The following is a 23,655-nucleotide window of genomic DNA, read 5'->3' on the forward strand; positions in this document are numbered from 1 at the left end:
TGTTTTTGTGTGTGTGTGTGTGTTTTGGTGGGGGGGTCACCGGGGTGGTGGACTTCGCTATGTTGGCCCGTCTGACTGAAGGGTGAATCGATGCTGAGGATGACGTCATGGTCGTTGTTTCGAATGTCGCGAGCTAGCGCTGGGTAGGAGGCCGCGCGCTCTGCTGAGGACACAACTTGTACAAATCTGAAGCCCAAGGTCGTCGACAGCCCCCGGTACCTTGAATTTCAGGTACTGTCTTCACCTTAGACCGATATGAGAGACCCCCCGCGGTCTGTAACAGAGTTTAAACCAGCTAGGACGCTGTTTTTTTGGGGGGGCTGGCTGACCGTGCTAGCGGTTCAGCTAACGTTAGCCTGCTAACACTCGCGTTTATTCGATTTAAAACATGAGATTTGTTTACAGTTTGTCGCTAAGGACGCTGTACTTTTTTATTGTCTTGATTTTTGTCACGATGGAGGGCGACTAGGCGAGTTTTGTGCTTCTTTTTGCGTTGGTATCCAGTGTCAGACAAAACGTCCAGTGTGGCTGTTTGCTAATGTTACACTGTTTGCTTTGAGCTATGCGAGCATAGGACGCCAATTGTTTTCTGCTGCGGACAAACTCAAACTGGGGACAGTCAGCTGTAAGTTGTTTAGCTAGATTGTAAGCAACGTTGCGCTTGTGTTTGCCAAGTCATCGGTTTAATTTGAGGGTTTCGTCTTAAGTTTTCCGGGTGGTTTTGTTTAGACATGTCTTTAGCTTTTGTTCCTTTTTGTTAACTTTGTCCTGATCAAAACATCTTGCTGTGCGGCGGAAGAAAGCACGAACTAGCTGAGCTAGCTTATGTTTTCGCAGACTGTAACTTGCCTTTTCCACTGTAACTGTGCTCGTTTCTTTGTACCTTTTTGTTTTCATTGCTGTGAAAAGCTTTCCACCTAGTTCTTGTTACAATCCCATAGCTTACTACTTTCAACACTCCTGGCGCATTGCCCTAATGTTACAGGAGGAGCATTACATTATTAAGTGATCATTTTTATTTTGTATTTATTTGCTGTTGTATTTTGCCATCAATGTCAGAGATTGATTTGTCTTTGACATTAATTTAGAAACATAATTCAGACTAAATTTTGAATGAAGTCCAGTTCTGATTTTGTGGCACAACTGGACTTTGTCACATTATTTGTGGTGTTGGATTTAATTTTGGGCGACGAAGGTATGAACCTGTCAGCCAAACCTTCATTAAAGTTACAATCAGTAGGCCATAAAGTTCACAAAGTAACATTTTTTTTTTCCAACTCTACTCTCCTGCTCCAATGCCAGTCTCCAAGCTCTTTTAGCTGAAAAAACTGAACAACCATGTAATCAAATAGGGAATGCTAATCATTTTGACTAACTTGTGCAACCCCATTTTCAGGAATATCCTCTCCCATCCCCCTTACCCCCTCTGTCAGAGCATGGCTCAGGAGACCAATCAGACGCAGGTGCCAATGCTTTGCACTATGGGATGTGGTTTCTATGGTAACCCCCGCACCAACGGCATGTGCTCGGTCTGCTACAAGGAACACCTGCAGAGACAACAGGGAGGGGGGCGATCCAGCCCCCCGGGAGAGAAAGGTAGGAAGATGGGAGAGACATGACCTATTAAAAAAAGCAGGGGGTGGGGTGCTGGATATGGGTCGGTTAGGTGGGGAAAAAACTGGAAGTTGGAACTATGGGGTCACTCAAAAACTGTACAGCCATGGGGGGCACTCGAATTTGCTAAAAGGGGTTGGAGAACAGAGGTAGCAGTAGCTGCCTACATTGTGGCATCAGAAAGCAAGAGAGTGACATCTCCATCTGTTTCACATTAACTCAAAACACATCTGATCATGGTGGATAAACCTGAGCAATGAATGGCTTACGATAAGATACTTACAAACGAATGGAAAGTCATCCATGTTCAGGGCCAAAACAACAGGTTCTGTCTTGTTCGTGCTATCAGACTGTTCTGTCCCCACACAGCTGCTACATCACCGGCAGGATCACCAGGGTCAGCTGGTGTGACTGTGGAGAGTACAACCTCAGAACCCAGTACAGAGGTGGCGGGGACTCCACCTGAGGAACAAACGACCAGGTATGTTGACTGATAGATGGGCAATTTGTCCCGGCCCATATTGTTCCAAAGAGTGCAGAAAAGATAATAAATTGAGAATCGGTGGTAATTTTGATATCATTCATTAATTAAGTAAAATTAGAAACATGGTATTTTGTGTTCACTGTGAAATGTTTTTAAGAAGCTGATCAGACAAATTAAAACTGTGGCCTCCTATACATTCTGTTACATTGGACCTTTGATTATATTGTTCAAATGCCTGCTTACTTGACTATAGTAAATTGAATAATGAGTAGATCAGTTCATCACTGGCTCCAGCACATTGTGTTGTAATGTGTTCTCATTAGTCCCTTCAGTTTAAAGTACATCAGCTTGCCTCTGCAGAAATCAGAGATGGACATCTACTATGTATATTCACATCTCACTGTTCAACATAAAACCTGCTGGGATTATGTTACAATCCTTTGGCCACTCAAGTATTTTTAACTTCACCTGATGACTTTGAGCTTTCTGGCAAAAACTCTTTGCCAGTCAATAAAAAAATTCCAGCCAGTTTTAAGGCGTTCATATACAACAGTTCGTTGTCCACATCTCCACCGCTATTTTATGGAGAAGCAGTAGGAGTGCTGTAATCTGACATATCTGCAAGCATTAGCATACCTGTCAACCAAGCACAATGCAAAGTCATAGCTGACTGTGGTAATGTATGTTTTATAACATGTATATTGTATGTTAAATTTAACGTTTATGTGATGTCTTTGTCATTTCGAGGTTTCTCAGGGCTCATTTTGTTTACATTTCTTGTTGCCTGTCTGAGAATGTCTGCTTTGCATTTTAATTTAGTCTGCACACATTAACCATTATAGACATTATGTGTTAGACATTTCTTTAAACAAACTGCATGTTCTTTGTAAAATGACATACACCATACTCTTCCATAAGCAGGTCTTGTTACACCTTACCTGTAAAATTGATTGATTGTGGTTGGTTAGTTAATTGGTAGTACTTGCCAGTGATTTCTAGTTTGATTTGAAATTTTCACCAAGTCTTCTGGTATTTCTGCAGGGTTTGAAGTAGAAGCACCTTTTTGTAGTGGTTAACAAAGGCACTAAGGATGTTCCAATCAAGTGTCCCCGTTGAGTGTGGTTTTGTCGGCTAATACCGATCAGGTAAAAATGCTTTGATCGGCACCGATACCGACTGTTGAGATCGGATCGGGGCATCCCTAAAAGGCAGAATTAACCATATCAAAGAGCTCTCTTGTTTAAAGTTGACATTGAAAGAAAGAACTGAGGAGTAATGTTTGCTGAGGGCCTGTTCTCAAAACTGCTTAATGTTGAATAATTGTTGCAGGCCTACTTTTTCTGCTTTTCCTACATTTCTTGAATGGTTTGCTTTAGTTATGCCAATAAATAATTATTTTTGAATTTAAAAATATATTATGTGATGGTTTAGAAACATTTATGTAGATTTTTTTGTATGATATGATAGATGTAACTGTCATTTGCTGGAAATAAACCAAACAAACAAGGACAATAGACCAGGATGAATCTCACAGAAGAAAATCAGAAGACTAGAGGATTTAATATTTGAGCAGTAATTGTACTGTAGTGTAATATAATACAGAGCACACATGCTTAGATTTCTGAGTTTCCTGGAAAACACAGATTACCCACATTATAATGAGCCCTGTTATCATAGAAGTTGTTCCAGTAATGGGTTTATTCTTCCCAGAATGTCTACAGAGAAATCCAAACTGTAATTTGTTCCCAGTGTGATGAAATTTTGGAATTATCAGTAGGGATTTGTGCCCGATCTGTCTGCATAATGTCATTATGGCTCATTTTGCTGTGTACCGTGTGTATGCGCTATCCCGTTTTCTGTAGGGCCCTCCTGTTTGTAGTTGCTTGTGTCTTCTCAAGTTGATTGTAATAGCTCATCCAAGGGCTTTCTCAAAATAGTTTACAGGGAGCATCCTGAAATGTATCCAAGAAATTTGTAGTCAGTCACAAAACAAAATGATGGGATAATTAATGCAGCCAAATAAAACAAGATTCAAAATATCAACATTTCTTCTGATATTTGTGGTGTTTCTGTAGTTGGAAAAACCTTCTTTATTGTTTGCATTGTGTTCACTTTATTTTCAGACTTTTTAAGTCATTCTGGATGGCAAAAAGAGTATCTAAGTTGTCTTGAAGTTGAAAAGTGCATCGCCAACATTTGCAGCCTAACAAAATATACACTGATAAATACAATTACTAGAAAATGAATGAGTTTCTTAAATTAAAAGTCCAGAAAAAAATGTATGTAATGTAATTCATGTCTAAAATGTATTTATTTTTGTTGTGATGTCAGTCCCAGCTCCCCCAGTCCAGTAACTCAACAGATGACAGCCATGAGCATCTCCCAGGATTCAGGAGCTGTAGACTCTGATCGAGCAGAGGCTGAGGAGGGAGAAGAGGAGGGTACTTCCAACAGCACAGGTAAACATTGCAAAACAGTGGTCCTTTCCCAAATCAATATCTACCCACCATGCACATAAAGTAGGTCACACTCACAGCTGTGGAGGGTACTACTTATTAAAAGTTCTGTTTTTACTACGTAAAATGGTCTAAATTCTGCACACACAATGGCATTAAAATGTTTTTTTATTCTATGTACTGCTGACAGTAGAATAAGCCACTATAAACCCATATAAAAGCCCAGCCATGCAAAAGAAAATATTGTAATATACCATGAAAGCACCAGAATCTCAAAAATGCTGTGCTAAAAATATTTTGTCATACTGCCCAGCCCTACACTCTATTATAAGTATCCCCAAAATCATATCCCATAAACACTCCAAAAAACATTATACTCTGTGATGATGCTTCCCAAATGTAAAGTATGTTTTTCTTTTTCATTTTTCAAACAACTTCTGTTTAGGGGTAATGGAGTTTTCAAGTTGGCACTGATGCAAACGTGATGTTGAAGGGTTTTATTGTCTATTTCCACATCACACTTTGGGATGGCCCTTTAATATCGGGAATCCACCATCTGAATGTGTAAACAAGGAGAGGTTGAATAGACGGTGGTTTGGTGGCTGGAATGGACCCTGAAAGAGCGATGAAGAGATACAAAAGAAGCTATTCAATACCATCTCAGTTATACTGGATTTATATAATTTCTCTTCAGACTCATTCAACATACATGTCCTCATTACTAAATTAGTAATGAACTAACCCCTTTTATTTTATCTATTCAATGTTGTACTTTTGGTTATTGTTTGTTTTAGTATTTTACCTATTCATGTTAAACTTGTAGTTATCCCTGAATACAAGTTCATATTTGAACAAGTAATTCACTTGTGATTATTGTGTGGGGTTTTTTCACCAGAGCCAGCGGGGGAAGCAGCACAGGCTTTGTCTGATAATGACCAAACTCCTGATAAAAACAAGAAAAAGAACCGCTGCTTTGCTTGCCGGAAGAAAGTGGGCCTTACTGGTAAGGAAGACAAGAGTTATTGCACACACACATACTGAGCAGAGAGCTCATGAAACCCACTTTACTGGGATTCTTTACTTACCTGACAGTCACAACCAGGCAGAGTTGAATTTCAGTATACTTTGTTCAACTCACCCTTTGCTTGTCATTGATACTTTGTCACCTCATAACCTTTGTCTTAGTGCTTTTATAGTGTAGGTTGGGTATTTCACATCATGTGTCACAATAGTACAAGGTGAGCCATTACTGCCAGAAGTCTCTCTGTAAAACTACAGTAAAATAATCATCATCCAAGGAGACAGGGCTGTCACTTTTTATGTGAAATCAGAAAATTAGTTTAAACATGGTTCATTTTCAAAGTGTAATGACCTGTGTCTAATTCAAAATGTACTGTTTATAATCACAAAAGACTGTTTGAAGTAGTTTGCCTTGTGAGGAGAGGGTGCTCCAGCCTGACCTATGTCATACCGTGTTGACCTGTCAGTAAACTAAGCTAGTAATGTTATGTTGTTTACTACAAAATGGAGGACACTAGTGTAGAAAGCATGGAGCCAAGCCGTCCTGAGCAGACGGTTGCGACACTAAAGCGTCTGAGAAGCGAGCTTCTGTCAACTTTGTAGCAGGTGTCTAACTCTACAACCACAACAAATCTGCGGACTCATTTGCTAACGTTTGCTTGCCACCCGAGTGAGGCAGTGGAGGCACAACCTCATCTGAGTGTTACTATTTGGCACACTCAGCTTCAGCAGGCCACTTGCCAGAAGCTTGTAAAAATGTCGTTACCAATAAGATAGGAAGATTTATATGCAAGGATATGCAGATATATGGCCCCATGGTGTGGTAAGAGCGAATGTCTTATCTTATAGTAGTCTTTACGTTACGTTTTCCTGAGTGGTGTCAAACACACTATTGGAATTCATTAATAAAAAATTGTACCATTCGAAATGCATTCAAATTAGATTTTTTGGAAAAAAGTGACAGCCCTACAAGGAGTCGACTGTTTGTGAATGCAGTCCTTTAAATTGTTATAAGATGATGTGAGTCTGGTTTTATTCTGAATCTGGAAACTGGTGATATTCATGGGATACTGAGATAGATGAGTTATCTTCTGATTTTAAACCCATTGATCCAGAATCTTTCCCCTCAAGTCACTTAGAGCGCTGGGTCAGGTTCACTTCATAATGCTTTTTTTTTTTTTTGTTAACATCTCAGTTGTGGTGTTCCCACTAAAGGCACCTTGTTGTTTTCATTTAGTGTCTGATACCATTTACAAACACAATGAACAGCAGTTGCACATATTATTTACAGTTGAGTTGAATTGAGTTTTTGAAATATCCACTTTTCCCTCTTATCTGAGCTGTGACTTATGTCTGACTTATCTAGTCATTTTTTCTCTGCCCTTCAAAGCATCTCAAAAATTTACTCGTTTCATCTCATCATACTTGTAAATTCTGTAGATACAATTGTTCCCAAACCAACAACTCCCATTGCAGAGCATGTAACCCACATTACAAAATCCAGCTCCAAGTCAATGGGGTTTCTTTGTTTGGTACAGAGAGCAACATACTGCAGGTTAGTGGTGCATTTCGCAGTGTACTGCTGGCCTTCAGATATTTGCCCAACTGGATTAACTCAAAGGAGGCTGCAGGCACTATTTAATGTTTAAAAATGATGAATGAGATTTGCATTTTAGGCCTGACCATGACCAAAATTCTCAGTATGCATGTGAAAATGTGGCCTGATAATGGCAGTAGCCTCAGGACATAGTTGGACTGAGTTGCAGTGTTGGTTCTTAAGAGCAACATTATCATATCAATTCATAGAAGTCAGTGCAGCAACACCTGTCCTCTATACAAGAACTAGTGTGCAAACCCTTTAAATGTATAATAATGTTTATAATGAAGCTTTTATGTTGACTGACCGTTTTTGTTTCTCTTCACTGAAGGTTTTGACTGTCGCTGCGGCAACCTATTTTGTGCCATTCACCGTTACTCTGACAAACACGACTGTCCCTATGATTACCGGAGTGCAGCTGCTGCCCGCATACGCAAGGAGAACCCCATCGTGGTGGCTGAGAAAATTCAGAAGTTATGAGGACTGAGTGCAAAAAAAGTCTCTGACTTTGTGAATTTGAACAATGGCGACTTGGATGAAAACACCTGATATCATGGCTTCATTTGTTCATGGTAGTCTAAGACGGGCGGGGTGGGATGGTGAGGTCGCAGCCACTGTCCAGACGCTTCCCTTACTAGCATCTCCCTCTCTCTCCACTAGTGACTGCGGCTGAACCTGAGTGTTTCTCTGTGTGTGCGTGCGTGCGTTTGTATGAAAGTGTGTGTGTGTGTGTGTGCACATTTGCTTGAGAGTCGGGGAGAGAGCCATAGGGGCTTGGTGGACATTAGTGTTGCTGTGGGGAGGGAAGGCATTTGATTTTACCCCTTTTTGTTTCTCAACTTGGGGGATCGTGTGAGTTTATTTTTATACAATCCCTGTAAGGTAGTTGAAATGAGACGGGGGTAAGCTGTTAAAGAATGTGTCACAGCCTGGATAATGACACAGAGCTCAATTAAGGTCTAGCAAGTTTTTAAAAAAAATAACCTAACTGGGAGATTTTGTCTATCAGCAAGACCTTTTAAGGGCTTTGAAATATAAAATTTTTCTCCCAGATTGAAAATGATGTCAACTTCTTGTCAAATTGGCATTTTTTTTCTTCCCAACTCTTTACTCTATGGGTCACACACAACTCCCAAGTCTCAGCATTTTCCAGAAATGTTTCTCTTTGATATATTGACTTATCATACTGATATTGGGTGCATGAACAGTTAATGAAGGGGGAAGGTAGGGGGAGGGCAAGGGCAGGGTAAACTGAGAACCTTGACTTAACTGAGTGATTGAATTCTGTGTTTTTATTTTATTTCATTTTTTTTCCTGTTTTAATGAGCGTATGACATCAGAAGATCTATATTAATATATTGTAGTTAGCTTGAATTGTGTGATTGCATTCTATTTATTTTTTATCGTTTGGTTGGTCTGTGCTGGAGGATTGGCAGCATGTGTCTGCAAATCATTAAGATTTGCACTTAACCTTTTTCAATTATATTTAAGTAATTCCATCTTGATTCTATAACTATTGAATAAAAAATACACAAGCTCTGATATGATGGAGTAGAGTCCAGTTAAGCCCTTACAACTACAGTTGTGCAGTAAAATGTCCATTGTTTTGGATTTAGTAACAAAGCACAACAGAGTGTGTCAACTGCAGAGCACAAACTAATGTGCCACCCCTACTCAGTTTTATTCAGCATCTGGGTCATTTGCAGTTTATAGTTTGATCTGTACAGCAGGCTCGCTGAAGAATTAGCCTTCCTGTTCAGTTGATGAGACGTTCTGTTTTAGTGCGGCAGCGTGTTCTTCTTGAATGCCCTTTTCTGTTCCATGGAGTCAGAGTGAAGCTCCATGTTTCTCTAACCACCAGCAGACCACTGACACATGCTGAATGAAAACTGACCTGGGTTCGCAGTTCCTCTATACATTGACACACCTTCTGCTCAGCTAAAGTAAAGATTGTTGCAATGCTACAGAGTTGCGTGCTGCGCTTTTACGACGTGCTCCGATTCAGACGAGTCCTTACTAGGAAGAGCGCTTCTAGCTAGCTTCTTCTAGGAAGATCAAACTTACATGCATGTGTGCAGTTCGAGCATACAAGTTACTGTTTTGTAACTGACTGCACCGTTTGAAATGAAGCTGGAATGTTTAAAAAGCCACACAGCAGTAGCACAATGCATGGCTGAAACCCTAAGGTTCAAGTTAACAGGACTCTACAGTTTTTTGTTTTTTTTCCTCCAAATGTAAATACCATATGGCTCCTATTCATATAGTATAATCTTAATGTAGATTTTTGCCAGATAATAAAGGTGGGGGACTAAGGTGAAGAATAGTACTATGTGTATAAAAGTGCTTTTCATAATTATCCCCCCAAAAAAGAATGTGTCAGAAATGGCACTCATTTTTTATTTTTTTCTCCATCTTATTCCCCTTTTTATTTACAAGTTATTTACCACCATCATCTGCCCATGTAATGTATTAAGTATGCTCAGTAACTGGCTCTACCATGAGTGTCTCCTACAGGCTTCTATTCCACAATACTAGTCAGATTGTTAACAACCCCCTGTAAGCTTTATTAACCTCGCTGAATTACACAGTCCATGCTTTTATCCTGTTACTGAAGTCTATTCATAGCATAGTGATATTATGGAAGTTAAAAAAGGCCCCTTATGAGATGTAGAGGGACATTTGTGGTATTGTCTTTTCATTATCAAAAGCTTTCCTAGTAAATGTTGCTTGATCTTGATCATTAAATATTTATGAAGGAGCTGTAAAGAAGTTGCTGGGATTTAGCAGAGTATGCATTCTCAAAATAAGCCAACGTGAAATGCGTTGGAAGTGAATGACACATTTTCCCTTGTATACACAGAACATCATGTTTGGACCTGGTCAACTTTAGTTTGGGCCCCTTTCATTGGAAAATAGACCTTCATCAGAATTCCTGTTTTAAGTCCTAGTGGCGGTGATGGACAGGTCTAATTAGCTTTGTGGTTTGGCATACCAACAGCAAGACTGTTGACCTTGAATAAGTTGGTCATCTAAAGCCCCTGCTGTGACTTAATCACCACTAGTGGAAAATTGAAATTCAGAAGGCGTAAATGGGGATTATTGAGTGACTATTACATACAAAGATAATAATTGTCATATTTAAGGGGAAATTGTGTTTGGAGCAGCTCTGCAGTTTAATGTTCCCCTAAGTGTATCTTATATATTCAGAATATTCAAGCTTGCCTGCTGGGTTGACCATTACGAAATATTGTCGCCTACAAAAGATTTGGTTTTCTTTTCCAGATTGAAAGACCCCTCAGAGGAAAAAGTCCTGTACTTGGGATGATTGTTCAGCTATGTAAATCTTGAGGATCTCATGATTTACGCTTGCTGTTTTCTATTGACTGCTCATATCAATCCCCACTCCCTGTTTTCTTAATGAACATGAGCAGTTTGAATGTAAATCACCAGAATTCACATCAGCTGTAATGTCATTTATCAGACTGCTTCACCCTGATATTGACTGTCTGTGGGCAGAAGTTGAGGGCCCAATTTCCTTACATGTGATTTGGGACCGTTGGATCACTAAAATTGTTTTGACTGAAGGACTTGGCACCAGCAATTAGGGCAACCATACCTGAATAATCTAGATATTATCAGTACATAAACCTTTTTCTTCCGTCTGTTCTGTTGCTTTGATAGAGTTTTGATGTCTTCAATCTAGTCTTTAGCACAACCTTTCATAATCAGTGTCTTCATCATGCAAGGGTTTTGATTGATAATAATGATGGACCTGTCAGTTGTGATGAATCTGGTTGATATTCAGTTTCACTGCAGAAGTAAAGACAAATGACTTGATTCATTCTGTCTTTCAAGATGAGCTTGAGGGACATCAAATGAAATCTACAATGTTCACAGAGCTGTAGTTCTTGTCCCTTGGCACTCCAGTCCCCCAGAAACACCACCAGATATCTTTTTATTTTGTTTTTCTTTCAAGATTTAGGATTGTATGATGTGTAAGAGTAAGTATAAAACAATAAATTCACAAAGTTTATTTTAAATTACACTTGTCTTTTGTGTTTATGCATATATGTTTTTAATGTTGTTGGCTAAATATTGAGTGGGTTTTCTAGACAAGAATTATTCTTTAATAAGTTTTATAAAAGCAATTTATATATTTAGTGATGTATAGTTACAAGCGTTGGCGATTTCTTTGCCGCTCCTGTACATGAACATGCTGTGGCCCCACTGCTTTGTACTTGTGTATTGTTTTCAAATACAAAGCAAAACACCATAGGCACAAATGGTGATACATAATAGCACCTAGTGTTCAGCTCCACTGCATGCTGGAAGAGGAAATTCCATGACGGCAACTTAACTGTCCTGAATTAAACACACTTACTGTGTTAGTCATGAAACAGTCAACAGAATTTCTTCAAATAACAAGATCAGGAAAATCTGAACATAGAAAAAAGCATGAAAATAAATTTTATTTAAACGTAAATGTAAAATGGGGAGAATCATAATTAACATGTACAGTGCAGATCTCTGCCAGTCAATACAAAACGCATACACTGAGTAGCAGTGGTCTGGGCTTGTGCATAAAGGTAACTGACATCAGGTTTGTTGCAATGTAGACATTTTTGTTTTATACCTTTTTTATAATGAATTATGTCAGTTCTCTACCATATAGTTAGTTGCCCCTGGACATCCACGGTCTACCCACTGCCCAGGGCCTTGTGTCTGTCTAGAAACATAGTGTTGAATTTTTAAATGCTCTGAGCACCACAAATAATAAATAGATAACAAATAGAAATCTCAAAGATGGATGTCTTCAAACATGGGCAAACAAAGTCAAAACTATTGCAAGTAAGATCCTGAGCACGTGGTTGTTTTTTAAGGTGCAGCAACATTTTGACATAAAGCATGACTTCATCAGAGTAATGTAAAAACTTTCCAGATCCTGCCTCAGATGTCTTTTATGGCACAGTTTGAGCTTCGACTTGGCTGATGTATGATGAGTATCATTCGGCCCAAAACTAAAACTATCTGCATGGCTAGATACTACAAGAGTCAATTGACAAAGTGTGTTATTTGCAATATGGGTGACCCAAACCTTTAACCAGAAAAGAGGTCTAATCAGCCAGAATAACTGAAAACACCTGTGTTTGGGTGCAGGGCCTGTAACAAGGTGGCCTATTTCTTGTGGCCACATGGGTCGACTTACATAATACACAAGTTGAAAGGCTGACATTTGCAGTTCTCTGTAAAAGGTAGTAAAGATGGTTCCTGTGCCTGTAAAGCCTCTTCTTCCTTAGAAAGCAGGAAATCTCTCTCTCTCTCTCTCCCCCCCCCCCCCCCCCCCTCTTGTGTGTGTGTGTGTGTGTGTGTGTGTGTGTGTGTGTGTGTGTGTGTGTGTGTGTGTGTGTGTGTGTGTGTGTGTGTGTGTGTGTGTTTTGGATGGGAGGGGGGCTGCTCATGTATTCCCAACACAGATACATGACACATCTTGTTCTGTGAATAACAGATAAATCTGTTATCTGTAATATGCTTCCAGCCATTTCAATGAATCATTATATTCACCAATACTAAATAATTGTGATGAGTCATTCACAAAAGATAAAGATTTTCTTAAAAAAGGTGCAAATGAACAATTAAGTTCAAACATGTCATCCTTTTACAGCACTGACACACACACTGATAACAAGTTTCCCTTAATTGTCCAATGGAAACTCTTTACGTCACTTCCTGTCAGCTGTCGCTTCCGGATGCGGTGAAACAGCGGAGAAGTAGGAAAACACCGCACGTACATGGATTAATTTAAGTGACAAGACGCCATCAGTGAAGTCAGAGGACACGCCAGCACCGTCCTGAATGGATCCACGGAGACAAATACACACGTCGGACTGTGTGTTCACGGTATTTTACGTCGGATGTCCGCGAACGAGCGTAGTTTGTTCTGAGTAGTCGTGTTTATGTCTTCTTGCTAGCTTAAGCCAGCCTAGCGTTAGCTGGTACGCGCAGACAAATATCTTCTCTCTCCGGTAAAATATGACTTGTTGTCTCCTTTATTCTTGATACAGTCGCTCAATCCGTGCGGGAGGAGAACCGCACTGTTCGTGTTTAATTGCAAGCTGTTTTGGACACTTTGAGGTCAAAGCTGCATTTGGGAAACTCTTCACTGCCAACATCGAGTAAAAGCTGAAGAAAGTTGTTTTGGTTTTGTTTTTTGTTTTCGTAAAATATTCAGGGCTCGTTTGAGGAGACAGCACATTGTATCTGACTCGTCGACATCTCAACAAGTGGACAAAATGGAAGTGATGTGGACTTCAGTCACCACACGGAAAACACAGCAGATAATTCATAAATAACACTTCCCTGTCAGCCGGTAGGCTCCACTACGTTTCCCTTCTTCTGCTGACAGGACGCTTTGCAAACAGTATCCTGTGTTTGAGTCTGACTGAAGTGGAGGAAGTCTTCCTTGTTTTGGTTGCCTCTTTTTGACTTTAACTTAGAGTAAGGTCTTCAGCTCAACAGGTAGGTCTCCTGCTGCTGCTGTTGTCTCATACATGTATGTTTGGAGTGGTGTCCTCTGGGGCTACAGCCAGTAATTATTTTAATAAGAGTTAATGATTAGCTCTAAATATTTTAGTAATGAGTTATAATAATCTCCATGAGGTACCAGAGCCTTAAGTGAATTGCTTGTTTGGTTTAACTAAAATCCAAAAAGTATTTTGTTTTAGAGCTGAAACAATGAATTGATTAGTTGATTGACAAATTATTCAGCAACTATTAATTATTAATAGGTGATTACAAAAATGCTAAACACTCATTGGTTCCACGCAACCTTTTCAGTTGCGAGTGTCGTCTGCTGCTGTTCTTTGTGTGACAGTAAACGTTGACTTGTTTGTCGAGTAAAAGAGAAATTAGAAGACATTACTTTGGGCCAAATGATCCATCAATTAATCCAGAAAATAATCTGCAGGTTTATCCAAAATAAAACCATTTTTATGACAAGATATAAACATAATCGCTTATAATGTTTCAAACTAGCATCACCATTGTTGCCACACTTAGACTGGAGGCTTTGTACATTACGTATGTACAAGTATCTCATTGTGTTAACACTGGGATGATGTGGATTCATTAGCACAGTGATCCTCTTGTCCTTCTCCTGCACAGTGAAGGATGAATGGCCTCTCGCTCAGTGAGCTCTGCTGCCTGTTCTGCTGCCCACCCTGCCCCAGCCGCATCGCAGCCAAGCTCGCCTTCCTGCCCCCTGAGCCCACGTACACCTTTCTTCCAGACCCAGAGGCAGGCCCTGCTGCACCAGGGGCACCAGGGACGTCTAGTCTGCGGGCGCGGAGCGGTGCATCGGTCGCTGGGGCCGGGGGAGTGGAGGGGAGATGGAAGCTCCACCTGACAGAGCGGGCCGAGTTTCAGTACTCGCAGAGAGAGTTGGACACAACGGAGGTGTTCCTCACCCGATCCAGCCGAGGGAACAGAGTCGGCTGCATGTACATTCGCTGCGTTCCTAATGCCAGGTGGGTAGTTTAAGAGATTTACGTACGTTCTGAGTCAGTGTGTTGTGCCTGATCTAACTGACTGATTGTCTGTGTACTTTATGTTACTTTTTCTATGTATTTTATCGACCACAGCCTGCTTGACCTTTCTCATTCATTTTATGACAGTGTGTCACACTTCCTCAGAAGCTTTTCCGCCCCCTTCTTTCTTGTCAGTCTTCTTCTACTCGGATCCATGTTGACTTCCTTTTACTTGTCTCTCTGTTGACTCAGCTGACTCAAAAGATTTTTCTTTTCCTGCTTTTCCATGGATCACTGCCATTTATCTTAACCGTTCTATTTATTCTTCAGAAATCAATCTATTTCTCCATCTTTTTTTTTGCCCTGTTGCTTTGCACGAACTTGAATGTTGAGTTGTGCTTGTTGAATTGTGGTTCATGATAAGGATCATGATAAAAAAAAAGTGTCACACTCAGGGACAAGATAGCAGTTTTCAGTGAGTCAGAGACTAAACATTTCCAGGTATCGGCTTTCTGTCTTGTAGGTTTATGCAGTGATTTTATCATTTAACCTAGATAGAAGTTATATTTTATGTGCTGATGTGTAAAAAGTATTTATCTTCAGTTTAATTCCTATCCCGCTGCACTGTTGCTGATTAATTTACCAAATCAATTAAAAAGACATGGACAGGCTTGTGTTACTTGTGTAGCTTGTATTAATGTCTCTCTAGTATTACACAGAATGAATCCAAACTAGACCTGATAGGCAGAGTCATTGTCATGCCACATTCTGAGTGGAGAGGCCAAGAGCAAAGCCACAGGCTATATGGGTTCATAAACAAAACCATGGAGGGAGGATCTCAAAACAGTCAGTGTGTAGAAAAAGTGTCAGATTTCTCCAGAGAGCCCAACATGCATTCATGAATAAAAGGCAAGGGCTAGAATACCCAGCGTTTATAGTGGATAGTCTGCTTCTCAGGTTGTACAAAATGTCTAGAAGTAAGAGTCATTTGACAGGCGTCCACCTCGGTAAACCAATCCTAAAACATGCAGCACATTTAGACAAAGACGTATTGGCATGGCGTCAAGCAACGTCACTATGTTTATCTTAACAACAGTGTAGAGTTACCAGGTTGGACTCGTGGTTGGAGAAATGTGATGAACTGGATTGTGTTTTAGTTTGTGTCTATTTTAATGTTAAAGGATTAACATTAAAATGTGACTTTCTGCTTCAAATGAAGTGGAGTCGAGTTTCCAGTGTCTCTTTTGCTTTCTAGTCAGCCTAGATCCTGTTAAAAGGACCGCTATTAAATATATATAAATATATTTAAATGTAAAGGATACAGCTTTGGCATTTAGCTACAATATCAAATATAGACATTTTCAATTAATAAGGACATTTCTTGTTAAAAAATAATTGTCAATAGACTGATAGATAGATATTTCCAATCATAACTAATGTACTTGTCAGTGATAGAAACCGTCTGTCTAACCTGTCCCTCTTGTGTGTGTCCTTCCAGATTTACAGTGCTCTTCTCACACGGTAACGCAGTCGACCTGGGCCAGATGAGCAGTTTCTACATCGGCCTTGGCACTCGCATCAACTGCAACATCTTTTCCTACGACTATTCAGGCTACGGTGTCAGCACTGGCAAGCCCACTGAGAAGAACCTCTATGCAGACATAGATGCTGCCTGGCATGCCCTGCGCACACGGTATGCCATAATATAATTGGCCTATATGTGTCCTTCAAGGGATGATTTATTATACACCACCTTGCCCTGCAGAGACAGGACACATTTTTAGTATGTTTAAATTAGGAGAAAATCAAACCGTGTTACAATATGTGGATGGATTAAAATATCATTGCATTTTCTTTGGGTTGCCACTATAAGCCCAAGAAAAAGGGGTGAAAAATTAAGATAGGCGGCAGAGGGTTAAGTTAAGGCAAAGATGTGAAGAAGGGGTGAATCAAGGTGGCAGAGGTTGTGATCAGGACAGAGTTGGGATGAAGAGAGAGGGGCAGAGTGGGGACAGGTGCCGTGGGAATAAAAAAGATTGAGATGGATGGATGAGGAGAGGGACGGCTTGAGGGGGAGATGTCTCTCAAGGACATTGTGGTGTGATAAAGTGTCTCATTAGTGAAAGTGGAGCTGCCTTAATGCGGCTATAGCCCTGGGAAGACTTGACACCACAGAACATTGACTAAGGCTTGGTTAAGGTGAATTTACATTTGGGTGTAGCTGGCATTCTTCACTCCGTAATTTCTACATATTTATTAGAGCGATTGTAACATCCCTAGACTAAAGTCACTGATTAACAATATTATAGTTCTGTGTTGTGCTACTGCTTCTGTAACTATCTGTCACTGCTGTACACTATGGTTTGCTGCAAGGCACGACTTCCATTAGCCTGTGCTTTAGTGGTTTCTCTGTCTCTTTGGTCTTTACCAGGTATGGCATTAGCCCAGAGAATATTATCCTGTATGGACAGAGCATTGGTACAGTACCCACTGTAGACCTGGCGTCGCGGTATGAGTGTGCTGCTGTGGTTCTTCATTCACCTCTAACTTCTGGCATGAGAGTGGCCTTCCCTGAAACAAAGAAAACGTATTGCTTCGACGCTTTCCCCAAGTAAGTCTCTGCTGAGTGTTGACCCTTTTTAACCAGCCTCTCTTTATCAGCCTCACATATGAAATGTTTGACATTTTCCTATATTTGATTGTTTAAAGGCAATTTAAACATATGCTAATTAAATGCAGGTTTAATTAAGTGCTTGGTATAATTGACCTGACACATTTGATATATAGCATTAAATATATCATTGGCTGTGAGGATAAAAGAAATCTTTCTACAACAGGGAAGTCTTTATACTCTCCCTCTGTCTCTCTCTTTCTCTCTGTCTCATAAAATCCTTAATAAGGTGTTCATGTAAACATGATACACACTCTCAAACTGTTTTGCTGCCAGTTGGCATTTCCACATAATTACAGATCTGCCAACAGAAGAGCATAATTGCCACTTGCATTTGTGAAAGAGTTTCTTGTCCAAGACAAACATCTGCGCTGAAAGAACAGCTCTTGTCCTTTCGGGTCGCACTTTGGTGCTGTGATTTTTTGTTTTATTTTCATAGATGTGAGTAGGTCATGCAAATAGGGGAGTATTTCTTATTTCTTGCGGTAGCACCTTTTCTAACATGATATTCCGCTGTATGGCTGCAGCTCACATTTGTGTCACTTCATGTGCATCATTCACACATGATAATGGCAGATGTAATGACCTTTTATCAAAGCTGCCTTAATGAAAAATAATTAACTGCCATCGTCTAAACAAAATCTAATGAAAGATAACCTTCTGTATTATTAGTTTACTATAACGCATTTGAATTTGTATATTAATATCAAATCTCTTTCACTTTGGTATAAAACTGACCTTGCACCTTATAATCTGAGTGTTATTTACTTTCAAGGAATAATTCTCGCCCCACATCTTTCCAACCCAAATGAACTAGTGCATTTTAAAAGAAGGGGTTATTATTAGTATTATTAAACAGGTAAAATAAAACTGATATAATTCTTCTATCATTAAGTCGTAATTGCAGAAAGCAGGCTGGTTGTGAAAAATAACTTTCTGGCACTTTTAGTCTTTTATGGCTGTATATTCAGTTATAACCTCCTACTATGAAGATTTGTAATGTGGGTGTTCACTGTGACGTGTTGTTACTGTGTTTTTATTTTTAAACCTTGGCCACCAAACAGTTCCCTTGGCAGGACGTTATAACAACGCGGCGCAATGCTATCCTTAGCAAGACTCTATCCCTTCTGTTCTCCTTGTCAGTTTAGTTTTAGTGGCTGAGTGTGACGAAGGTCAATGGGAGCCAACGCCAGCAGTAAAGCAGAGTCTAGTCCCAGATGGTACAAGTGGGTGAGGAGCAGAGGTGGTAGGAAACCAGGGAATGCCTTGCTGTGTGTGTAGTGAGCTGAGACAGCCTCCAGTGTTTGCCTGTTGTTCAATAAGTGGCCAGCTGGCATCCCTCCTTTCTCTATGTGTAACTATCTGTGTCTTTCTTACTGTACATTAATCTCACCTAATCTGACCAGTCTGCTTTCTGATCTTTTATAGGGGTGGGGAACTAATACCTATAAGTAAATGATCAATTTATTTAAAGTCCCCCTACACTCAAAACTGAAAGAACATGTTTTTCTTCTTGTTCCTACAGTTGGATGTTTGAGCTTCACTGTGCAGAAGGATGTATGTTTTTGACTCTAGAACGATGTTTTCACATTGATCTGCTGAAAGTGGAAAGTTTCTTTGTGCTCAATGAAAATCAGATTTTTAAGGGGCGGGGCCTACAAGGATTTTATGTGACATTACAGATAGTTTTATGTCAGTCCTGGTCCAGAATCTTCTTTTGAAGCAGTGCACATACACTGAGAGTGGACTTTAAAGTGAAGTAAGAGACACCTTGGTTCCAGCAGGAAAACTTTAGAAACAAACACACTTTGCATATTCATAGCTTCTGGAATTGTTAATGAGATAGGAGTAGATGCCTTTTTAAGGGTTTTAATGTGGAAATTATACTTTTTTGTTGCAGAAAAACAAATAGCACATTATTGTTCCAATTATTTGCATATATGTCTTAATATGTCTGGAGGGGATCTTTTAAAATCTGACTTTTCCCTTTTCTACTTTTAGCATTGAGAAAGTGTCAAAAATCACGTCCCCGGTGCTCATCATCCACGGGACAGAGGATGAGGTGATCGACTTCTCCCACGGCCTGGCTCTGTTTGAGCGCTGCCCCAAGGCTGTGGAGCCTCTCTGGGTGGAGGGAGCGGGACACAACGACATTGAATTGTACAGCCAGTATCTGGAGCGCCTGCGCCGCTTCATAGGACAAGAGTTGGCCGTACAGCACGCCTGACCATCACCACCAGGATCATCATCAAACATCGTCACCATTTTTCCTGGCCCACTTAAAGCTTCATCTCTCTGTGTCCGAGATGGAAGCGCGTCTAAGAGTCATCCAAACATCTCTCAGCTTGCCACAGGGCACAGTATGCCTTTAATGGACCATGGATTAATGTGATATGGAGAAAAGAAGTGCGTGAGTGTGAAAGACTGTCACAAACTGCATTTAGACTGTTAATTTTTTTTAGCAGTTACTTTAAGAGTACAGCTGCAATGTGTTAGCAGCACATAAACTCATATACTGTGCAATAATATGGACAGTGTCTGCAGGAAAAAGACTCTAAATGATGAGGAGATTTAACAGAACAACTGAGTAATCATGTAGGTCAATTACATTGTGGTCCACATCGAAAATCTCTGTCAATTTTACAGCCTACTCACAGAGTTTGTGTGCAACTTGAAATTCTATTGTTAACCCAAGTTAAGTGGATAATGGTGAAACATGGCAGAGCATCTCTCTAAAGTGCTTCTGTCATGTGTTGAGGAATATTTTGGTTTTCCAATCACTTATTAAAATAACAAACAGGTCTTTAACTAAGTTCTGTATATTGAATGCAATCGAATGCAATTCAAGTTAAAGCCCTAAAATAAATCCTGTTCAGAGGTATTGATTTAAATATACTCTCATTTTGTAGTGATAGGTTGTGTTGCATTGGACTGCGTTCTATTGAAATGTGTTTTTAATATCTTATCCCCCTCATATATGTATTTGACACAGACATACGTGGAGATGAATTTGAGTTTTGCGTGTTTCATTTTGTTTTTCGCTGTACTGAACATTTTGCTCAGGTAACCCTCTCTTAGACATTAGGATCCGTGTGTTCCACATTTGTTTGTCCGTCAGCTAAATCTCCTCAGATCCTTTGAGCAAACATTTCTGAAAACAGCCAATGTGCAGTCTTTTTTTCATCTTTAATTTTAGTAACAAACCAAACTATGATCCCAAAACTGAGGTACAGACCAAACCTTGAGCCGTCACACCGTTAGTGTTTTCTTTCTTGTCCGTGCCCCCAACACAGAGTGGGATTAGCTGTGTTAAAGAAGGACAGAAGTTCAACAGCCTCAGATTTAGTGGAATGTCTGAGAGTCTGTTTGCCCTATCCATTTTGTTTTAGTCTTGATCTTCTTGTTTATGTCGCATACGAGTAGGTCCCAGCTGTCAGAGAAGTTCCTGTTTCCCTCAGTGTCCGGAGCAGAGGAGCAACACTAAAATTACACAAGCCTCGGTTTTTCTACCTCCAGCCTGCTTTATCTCTTTATTTCTTCAATGCTGTCTGATGGCTCTATATAGTAATGCACTCCATCTCGAGGGGTGATTTTGTCAGTTTGAGAAGTGAATGAAAACTTGCAATCAAGTGTTCAAGTAGAGTTTCACATTCTGGTGAGTAAAAATCATTCCCACCTTTTTATATACAGAAAAGCACAGGAACCGCTGTTTTATCACAATATAACGCAGCACTGTGGTTCTCCTATTTGTTTTACAGTTTTAAGAGTAAGAAGCTCTTCTGGGGGAAATCATTAGAAATCCAACAGGTGGGCAACATTTCGGTTCATGGTGACAATGCTATTCCAATACTATTCTGTGCTACAGGTAAAACTAGACTATGTGTGAGTGAAAAATATCCCTCCTCAAGTCTCTTTCCTCTCTGGTTTACAGTCTTTACAGGAACTGCCTATAACATTTGTATGCCTGTGCATACACGTCCCACATAATGGAGTATTTTTATGTATCTTAGGCACAAGTTCTTGCTAACACTATTGATTTTACTACACATACTTGGGTATAACAGTGGTACAGCACCTTTTCTACCTGCTGGTGGGATTTTTTGTAACAACTGAAAATAGTCTCAAACTGGTTTTATTGCCCTTTTTCATTTGTTCTTTTTTGTGCTGATTGTCTGGGGAAATATCACTAACCAATATACAGTGAATTGTCTCATTGTGCTGTGACAATATTGTAAGTATACAGAAAAAAACTGGTGTAAGATTATATCAGCTGGCTGTCCCGTTCAAGTCATTATAGGTTGAGTCAGAAGATAAATTGTAATCTCCTCCTTTTTATTGCCTATTTTAGATTCACTGCACTCCATTGTGACAAAATCCCTTCGTGCTCTCACTTAATGGTCTGTTTTACAACCAGACACGAGTTGCAAGCATTCATCTTAAAGGTGCAACACTCACCAAGCCACAGAAGTGTTTTATCTAACTGACTTGGATTTACATAAACCTTTAGACAGCAAGTGTTTCACCTCTGAACTTCTTAGTTGAAAGATGAGATTACGACTGTTTTTCTTTTTGAAGAGAAGTTTGGATTTTCAGGTTTTCTTCTGTACGTATGAACCAAAGTGTAACTCTTTGTTTTTTTTCTTCCAGCGCTTTACCCAGTGTACCTGCTGCTTTCATTGATATCTTCTTAACCAAAGCAAAAATGTTCAAATTTGATTTCTTTTGTTTCTTTTTTAATTTATCCCTGTGATTGTTCTGATCTTTTTCCACTATATAATACATTTGGCAACACATTAAATGTAAATTTGTCAGATTGCTTAATAATTATGTTTCATCATATCAAGTTTGGTTTCAAATATGCAGCAACAGATTTTAAATAGCAAAAATTCAAGTTGTGGGTGTTTTGGGGCTTTTTGTTTTGTTTTTTTTCAAACAGTTGAAATGTATTATTTGTGGAGGAGTACAACTAAGCAATACAGCAAAGCTGTGAGTTTGTGTTTAGAAAAAAAAAAGTGTGTGGGACGATTAAAGAACAATGACAGGAGCTTCAAGTAGACAAATGAAAAGCTTTTGTTCTTGTCTTTTATTCAGATGTTTGGATTTCTGGAGTAACACATCTGTGGGTATCATTTTTGTCATCACACATTGTTATCCACTGTTTATTATACTGACTCATTTTTAGTTTTTAAAGATTTTGTCTTTTTTTCCCAAGAATTTTAAGAGAAGAAGAAGTTAATAAAACATAATCAGAAATTGATAATTAACATGTCTCTTTCCCTCTTCTTAAAGATAATTCCTCCCTCCAGGTGTCACGGTGCTCTTATCTGTAATAGAAGAGCCTTTTCTCTAGAAATCAATGTTGCATGTCTCATTCAGTCCCTGATTTTCCACTCATGGCAGTCCTGGCACTCACTGAATAATGACCTGCCTGTAGTGAAAGGCCTCACGGGGCTGCACTAGACAGATCCAAGAAAGGCTCGGGTGAATAATTGGCTGATGAGTAAATGAGTCTTTAATTGCCTGGTGTGTGTGGTTTTTTTTTCCTCCTCTGAGTTGTGTGTCAGGATGGGCTTGTTATCATTTATGCCAAGAAAGGTTCAAATGATGTGTTTTAATTAAACCAGTACAAGGACTCAGGTCTGTCCCAGCCTCCCTCACTGTCTGCCACCATGTTGCATTGTAGGGGAAACAGGGACAGATGGATTGTAAGCTGTGCTTCCCCCGTCCTCCCCCCTGAAAACACACACACACACACACACACACACACACACACACACACACACACACACACACACACACACACACACACACACACACACACACACACACACACACACACACACACACACACACACACACTTGTGCCAGCTCTCTTTCAATGGACTACATAAACAATCTGGTGTCCCACTCAAATGCTTTTACGGATTAAAAGCAGCTGCAGTGGCACATCTTCCTGCGTGAGGCAAAGTTAGTGCAGCCTGACCTACTGCATCAAACGCAACCACCAGCCCCCCACACTCAAATGCACCGACTTTCACACAGCCCTGAGCACAAAAACTCTTTCATGTTGACATGTATCAGAGGATTGTGGATGTTCTGGCTCATGAATCAAAGAGCTGCCATTGAATGTACTGAAGTAGAGAATTGTTGTGAGGTGCACATTTATATTATACTGTGTATTAAATTGAGAGATGTAAAAACTTGTACAGTACTGGTCCATGAATTTCCATCAGATGCCGATATGGACTGGTTTAACCGTATAATGAAGAGCATAAAGGGTCTGGATGAGT

General features: G+C 39.9%; 2 protein-coding genes across 5 annotated transcripts; both read left to right on the forward strand.

Moving 5' to 3' along the window:
• Positions 1–70: 70 nt before the first annotated feature.
• Positions 71–11,211, forward strand: zgc:77486 (uncharacterized protein LOC405808 homolog). Of its 2 annotated transcripts, none has more exons than XM_051378072.1 (6): positions 71–231; positions 1,397–1,596; positions 1,984–2,095; positions 4,430–4,557; positions 5,450–5,557; positions 7,503–11,211. In XM_051378072.1, exons 2-6 carry the CDS (start codon positions 1,437–1,439, stop codon positions 7,649–7,651), a joined length of 657 nt encoding a protein of 218 aa, XP_051234032.1. In that variant the 5' UTR covers positions 71–231; positions 1,397–1,436; the 3' UTR covers positions 7,652–11,211. The 2 variants fall into 2 exon arrangements, with proteins under 2 accessions (XP_051234032.1, XP_051234033.1); XM_051378073.1 differs by lacking the exon at positions 71–231 and adding an exon at positions 430–625.
• A 1,686-nt stretch (positions 11,212–12,897) lies between these two features.
• Positions 12,898–22,629, forward strand: abhd17ab (abhydrolase domain containing 17A, depalmitoylase b). Of its 3 annotated transcripts, XM_051378056.1 has the most exons (6): positions 12,898–13,069; positions 13,401–13,687; positions 14,333–14,694; positions 16,193–16,387; positions 17,126–17,305; positions 19,367–22,629. In XM_051378056.1, the coding sequence occupies exons 3-6, from the start codon at positions 14,339–14,341 to the stop codon at positions 19,590–19,592; spliced, it is 957 nt and encodes a 318-aa protein (XP_051234016.1). In that variant the 5' UTR covers positions 12,898–13,069; positions 13,401–13,687; positions 14,333–14,338; the 3' UTR covers positions 19,593–22,629. The 3 variants fall into 3 exon arrangements, with proteins under 3 accessions (XP_051234016.1, XP_051234015.1, XP_051234017.1); XM_051378055.1 differs by having other exon boundaries at positions 12,898–13,687; XM_051378057.1 differs by lacking the exon at positions 13,401–13,687.
• Positions 22,630–23,655: the final 1,026 nt, after the last annotated feature.

This window comes from Dicentrarchus labrax, unplaced genomic scaffold (genome assembly GCF_905237075.1).
Source record: "Dicentrarchus labrax unplaced genomic scaffold, dlabrax2021, whole genome shotgun sequence".
Classification (NCBI taxonomy): Eukaryota; Metazoa; Chordata; class Actinopteri; family Moronidae; genus Dicentrarchus; species Dicentrarchus labrax.